Here is a 7,031-nt window from a genome sequence, read left to right on the forward strand (position 1 = left end):
CAGGCATTCAGAAGGTCAACAATGGAACGTTTTCAAAAGGCAAATTTCATTGTGCACATGGTAGAGACGTACTACAGAATATGCAAGATGACTTCACCTGGCATCAGCACTACAAGACATACCACCAAGACATAGAGTAAGAAAGACAACCTATCTGTTCTAGAGATCATTATACATTGTTAAACAATGGCAGTAGCAGCATTCAGAAAATCTTTATACTCAGGAAAGTTTCCTATGCATTTTAGAATACTGGAAGATCAAATGGGAAGTCTTGACATTTATGTGCTCACCTGATGGGTTGCTGCCTCCTCCGTAACTGTGTTAGAATCACCTATGAGTAACACAGGGCCGGGCTTATCCGGAGCCTGTTGTGGTGTCAGAGTATTGGTACAGCTTCCGATTGGAAAAAGAATCTGACTTTTCCGAGAGCCTGAAGTCAGTGAAACCTCATGGCAATAAGACTGAAGAAATGCCCGGACTCCGTCAATCCCCACAAACTGGGAGATGGGAGCACCATCAAAATGCACACTTCCATTGTCACATAGCTGAGAATTTTTCCACCTGCGAAGTTTGAGTGCCAGTAACACGAGGAGGAAGGCGAGGAACAAGCAGGAGACAAAAGCCACTGCAGTCACCAAGTAGAAGGTGAGATCTGACTGTGGGTCTTCAGATACTGGGACGCTGCTCAGATCAGTCAGCATGTCAGGGATGCTGTCAGCCAAGACCACAGTGACAGTGACTGATGCCGACATTGGAGGCTGCCCATTGTCCTTCACTAAAACCACCAGGCTTTGCTTGAGGGCATCTTTCTCCAGAAAGAAGCGGGCCGTCCTGATCTCTCCCGTGTGGAGCCCCAGAGTGAAGAGCCCTGGCTCGGTGGCCTTGATCAGCTGGTAGGAGAGCCAGGCATTCTGGCCAGAGTCCGCATCCACGGCCACCACCTTAGTGACCAGGTAGCCTGGCTCAGAGGAGCGAGGGGCCAGTTCTATCCCCGTGGAGCCATCAGTGGGAGGAGAGGGGTACAGGATTTGGGGAGCATTGTCATTCTGGTCCAGGATGAAGAGAGTCACTGAGACGTTGGAGCTGAGTGGTGGAGAACCTCCGTCCTGGGCCTTGACCAGGAACCTCAGCTCCCTGATCTCTTCATAGTCAAAAGAACTCAGAGCATAGATGACCCCTGTCTCAGAGTTAATGGAGAGGTAGGAGGTAATAAGGAATTTGTCCATGTTCCCTTCAGTTATGGAATAACTTATTCTGGCATTTTCCTCCCAGTCTGGATCGTTTGCTTTTAAGGAAAATACTTGAGCTCCTCTTGGATTGTTCTCTGTAAAATAAGCCAAGTAAGATGGTTCTGCAAAAACAGGAGGGCTGTCATTTGTGTCTTGGATTTGAAGTAGGATAAAAGTTGACACAGAAAGTGGTGGAATTCCATGGTCAGTAGCTGTGATAGTGATGTTGTAGTCTGCTTTGTTCTCTCTGTCAAGGTTGCTTTGTGTCACCAAACTATAAAAGTTATCAAAAGACTGTTTTAGTTGGAAAGGGAGCTTACTGGGAATTGAACATGTGACCTCCCCATTGACCCCTGAATCTTCATCTTGTACATTTAGAAGGGCAATAACTGTTCCTATTGGTGAATTCTCAGAAATGGTATTGATGAAAAAGGTTATTGATAGTTCAGGTGCATTGTCATTAACATCCGTAACAATTATCACAACTTTTGACCAGTCACTCAGCCCTCCTCCATCCTCAGCCTTCACCTCAAAGTCATAGGAGGATGATTCCTCATAATCAAGGTTTCCCATTAAGGTAATTGTACCAGTCGTTGAGTTTAAAATAAACATTTTGGAATCCTTCTTTGTGATTTTTTTGAATGAATATTTTATCTCTCCGTTTTGTCCTTCATCCAGATCAGTAGCACTAACTGTAGCAATGCTGGACCCGTTCAGAATGTTCTCCTTGATGCTCATTTCATAGATTGGTTTGCTGAAAACAGGTGCATTGTCATTTGCATCTAAAACAATGACTTGGATGTTAGCAGTGCTGGACCTGACTGGATCGCCTCCATCAGTAGCTGTGAGGATCAGATTGAAAACAGATTGCTCTTCCCGGTCCAGATTTTTCCCCAACACCAGCTCAGCAGATTTGGCACCATTTTCTTCAACTTGCACCTCCAGAGAAAAATGGCTACTGCCTGTGAGTTGGTAGGTCTGTATAGAATTTATCCCTAGGTCTGGATCCTGAGCTTCAGGCAGAGGGAACCGGGATCCAGCAGTAGATGCCTCACTGATTTTCAGTTCCTGTTTCCCCGATGAGAACTGGGGAGCATTATCGTTTATATCAATAATTTCCACTTGAACCCCATAGATCTCTATTTTGCTCTCAACTATAACATCAAAACTTAAAACACACCTTTCTGCCCTTCCACAGACTTCCTCTCTGTCTATTCTCTGAGAGGTTTGTAAATGGCCACTGTTGTAATTCAAAGCAAAATACTGACTCGTACCTGACCTGGTAACAATCCGTAGTCCGTGGTCTGAAAGATGATTTCCATCCACGCCTAGATCCTTTGCAATATTCCCCACAAAAGAGCCTTTCTGCATCTCCTCAGGAATGGAATAATGAATCTTCCCAGAAACTATCTTCCAAGCAAGCACAATTATGAGGCATCGTAAGACCCTTTCTTTGCAGATCCACAGCTTTTGATTTTCTTCCATTATCTTGCAACACTATCTAGGACTCAGGAGCTTCTGGGTTTTAAATTAGTGGTTTTTAAAAAAATAAAAAATAGAAGTCTCTCTTAACAGTGCCTACAATATCTGTGCAAGTTTGATGCATCAGATATTTTGTGCTTGTGTTTAAGAATACTGTGGCTGGGTTAGCTGAATATCTGTCTTCCTGTGCCAGATTAGTAAACAGCGACACTCAGAGGCTCAACTGAAAACTGGAGATTATTTTTCCTACATTGGTAGTCCTGTATTTGCCATTATGAAACAATTATTTTGCTTTAAGAATGGGCATAACACGAGTATAAATTTTTATAAATAAAAAATTGCCCTAAAGAAACAACATCAAACATTTAGACTTCAGATAAATTTGTACTGGTGGTTGTTGTCGGCTATTACAATTTTTTTAAAAAATAGACTGGTGTTTTAGGCATTTATTGACAACTCTGTATAAAATAGTGCGTATAAGAGATTATTCACTTATTTTAATAAAATAGGACTAAATTCCATGCATGAACACCAATGTTAATTCATTGGCTTCAATCTTCAAAAGTCAGGCATCAGAGCCTTGAGAGCTATTTATTCTGATGCTCCACATTAGAATATCCTTCTATCATAGTTCACTAGATGGAATTACTATCTATTAAAGCATATAGAATTTTTGTCACTGATCTGATGTTTCCATCAGATTTGCCCAGTCTGTAGCCTAGCGACAAAGAAATAAAGGTTACTTTAAAATATGTAGAATTAGATGTGGGTCTTTTCTTCCTTAGCCTATGTAAATGTAGTTACGGTAGTTATGCTTAAACCCTTTCAGTGTAGAAATAGTTATGTCCATGGTGGAAGGAAGAAGTTTGTGTTCCAAGCTATACTGAAGGAATGGGTTTCTGTGTAGTAAGTTTAAAAACTGACTCAACCCTCCCCCCTTTTGTTCTTTCAAAAGAGAGCACTTTTAAATGCGTAAAACTTGAACTGTTGAGCAAAACCATAATAAGGACACAACTGCATAAACAGTTCTGTCCTTTATCAGGACAGGCAAGGGATGGCCTTGGCTCCCCAGGGGAACAACGAAAACACATCAGAACTTTATCTTATGTGCTGACCACAAAGACGCGCAGACCCACGTCTGGGAATAACGCCAGAGTGTGTTCTTGGAAATGGTGACCTCTGCGTCCCAGATAAGAGTAGGAAGAGGAAGATCCTTTTATGGTCAGAAGTACAGGAAGGAAGATCCTTTTATGGTTGAGAGTACCAGAGCAGGAACATATGTGATGTCAACCTGTGTACGTAGGCCGACGTGGTTGGGCTCCTAGGGGAGGAGTGAGAGGGTGCCTGGAGGATATATAAACTGCATGAAACCTGTCATTTCTTTGGACTTGCTGTGGACTTGATCATGCAAGTGCCTTCTGCTATCCGGAGAGCAGAATAAACTCTTTCTTTGAACCAACTCGGTGTCATTTTGACTTCCTTCCTCCTGTCACGGAGCAACGCAGACCCAATCGGTGAACTCCAATAAGGCTTCAATACAAATAAATCTATACTTATTTGTGCTTGTGAATCGTCCTTTAAGACTTCTGGAGGAAGGATATACACATGCCCTGTAAGAGAGCTGAAGCTAGGAGCAGCCGCCATCGTGGGCAGTTATCCCTTTGTAAGAAAGGGAGATCACTTACCTCAGCCAGTGAGGATGAAGTTTGGCCATCTCTGTAAGGCCCTGAGCCCTTAACTGCAGGTCAGGACTGAGGTTTGATTTAAAAATTCAAAACAAACTACACAGTTCCCAAAGGTGTAATTCCCTGTCTGCTTTGCTTCTTTTACTTTATAAAGGACTTGTTCCTTTCATTTCCCTGAGTTGTTGGTGTTGACAGCCTTTTGGGAAGGCAGCTGTGGAGCTGAAGCCAGTGGACAGAGGCAGTCTTCCTCCCATTGTGGCCAGTAGCCAGGCCAAGGCTCTGATGGCAACCAAGGAAGGAGTGGCACTATTTTTTCATTTTGTGTCATTTATGTAAATTGTGCTGTTTATGTAAAAACCTAGTACATGTCAATTTATCATTTGATGTTTCTCTGCATTTGCTGTGACTGTGAGACCATACCCTCCAGCATTTCTCTAATGAAAAAAGGGATGTCCAGTGTCATTTTCCTAGAAAAAGAGGTTCTGGAACTCACCATGAATGCCTCCCTTGTTCTCTTGCAATGGCGCCCACCTGAGAGGTGCTGGAACTGATTTCTGGTGAGTTCTGGCTGAAAAAAAGCCCCTTGGCCATCCCATTCCATGTCCCTCCAACATTTCTCCGATGAAAATACGGACATACCCTCCAACATTTCTTTGATGAAAATAGGAACATCCTAAGGAAAAGTGGGACATTGCAGGATCAGATCAGAAACCAGGATGGCTTCTGTAAATCTGGAGCTGTTCTTGGAAAATAGGGGTACTTGGAGGGTCTGTGAGTCCTTCCAGAGACCCTGAATAAATTTCTTTGGCACAGAAAAGCACAGTGGAATTTCATAAATGAGTAGCATTTGCTTTCAATAATCATCTCTTAACATTTTGTTCTAAAATATTTATGGGAAATGTTCAGTTAAGACACATGTTTATTTTCCATTTTAAAGGAAACCTTTTCAAGAATATGACCATAGATAGTCTAAAGATTTAGAAGACTAAATGTGGTAGACAATACCACACTGAATGAAGGCAGAGGGCAGAGGGCCTTCTTGGTAGTGGCGCCCTCCCTGTGGAACACCCTCCCACCAGATGTCAAAGAGAACAACAACTACCAGACTTTTAGAAGACATCTGAAGGCAGCCCTGTTTAGGGAAGCTTTTAATGTTTGATGCATTACAGCATTTTAATATTTTGTTGGAAGCCGCCCAGAGTGGCTGGGGAAGCCCAGCCAGATGGGTGGGGTATAAATAAATTATTATTATTATTATTATTATTATTATTATTTGCCTGAATTCATGTAATGCAGTTTCCTTTGCCATCAAAGCTCGCTTCAAGCAATAATAGTAAATGGTAAGTACATTATTGAGACAGTAGTACAAGGATGCAAGGCTGGCACCACCACACATACCCCTCTGTGGCTGGTTCCATGGCCTTCCAACTTGTGGTAGATGACTGAAGCCTTTTGTGCATCTAGAGGCACCAATCTATGGGAAGTGGAAGCAGCTGAGCAGATGTTCTCTGCCAGTGAGGGACCACCACATTCTTCACCAGAGCACACAAGGCCTCTGGAAGGGCTTCTTAATGTCACATAACTGAAGCATTACATAGGAACATTGTGTCCCATTGCTGCCACTGCTTGTAGAACCAGCTAAACTGGCTGCATATGCACACCCACCCACAGAATCCAAGGAACTGTAGGTTGTTAAGGATGCTGGGAATTTTAGCTCTGAGAGGAGTAAAATATGGCTCCCAGGATTCTTTGGGGAAAGCCATGTGCTTTAAGTGTGTGCTGTGTACACAGCCTAAAAGGGAGGGGGAATTTGCTGCTGTTGCTTTCCCTAGTAAGCTCCTTACCCCATTTCTCAACATTTGTCCTCCTTAGCACCACAATGTCCCGATTTCCATTGTAAAAAGTTAATTTTGAAAGCTCATTCAGCTCAGCTCTATATTTCAACATGTACAGGATCCTATCTGAATTTTAACATAGCCTTTTCATGTGGGTAATTTAATATGACCTGATGAAGGGAGTCATTGAACCTTCATTGCTGTTTAGTGTTGGAGCCTCGACCACTGGAGAATCCTTCAGTGAATGCTTTCTTAGATTCACCTGTCACACACCAATGTGGAAATCATTAGACCAAAAAGTACCAACAAAGGAGCTTCTGTGTGCACGTATATAACATTGAGGCCAACATAGATTAAGATCATGAAATTAATTACTGCGATGCGATCTAAATACTGAAACTTGATATGTACCAGTTTCGATTCACCTTACGAAATCCATAGAACCATGACCACTAAAAAGGAGGAACAGATTAAAGCAAAATTGATTTTTTAGAATGATAGTAACTGTACTTCTAATCTCAGGACCATAATCCAGAGAAAGATTAAATCAATCAAGTTTATGTCTGTTTTACACACTTACTGATTTCAATACCAACCTCACTGCAGTGTGCCAACATCACTGCTGCAGTGCCCCCTCATGGTAAAGGGCAGCAACTCACCTGCCAGGAGGTCAGGCTGCCCACCATGCTCTGTCCACTGCTGCCTGAAGCTATGCATGAATGATTTGAACTCTCCTCATAAGGATGCATTTTCATCACTGAAAATCGTTATTGTCCTTCTCCACACTTTTTTCAGTCATG

At 42.5% G+C, this 7,031-nt stretch overlaps 1 protein-coding gene across 1 annotated transcript; it reads right to left on the bottom strand.

Annotated features, from left to right (window-relative positions):
• Positions 1–278: 278 nt before the first annotated feature.
• LOC308481846 (protocadherin gamma-A6-like) lies at positions 279–2,714 on the bottom strand (the record flags this gene model as incomplete). Its single annotated transcript, XM_081014554.1, has 1 exon — positions 279–2,714. The coding sequence occupies one exon, from the start codon at positions 2,712–2,714 to the stop codon at positions 279–281; it is 2,436 nt and encodes an 811-aa protein (XP_080870680.1).
• Positions 2,715–7,031: the final 4,317 nt, after the last annotated feature.

The sequence above is a fragment of the Podarcis pityusensis genome, assembly GCF_964106645.2.
Source record: "Podarcis pityusensis genome assembly, chromosome: 7".
Lineage (NCBI taxonomy): Eukaryota > Metazoa > Chordata > Lepidosauria > Squamata > Lacertidae > Podarcis > Podarcis pityusensis.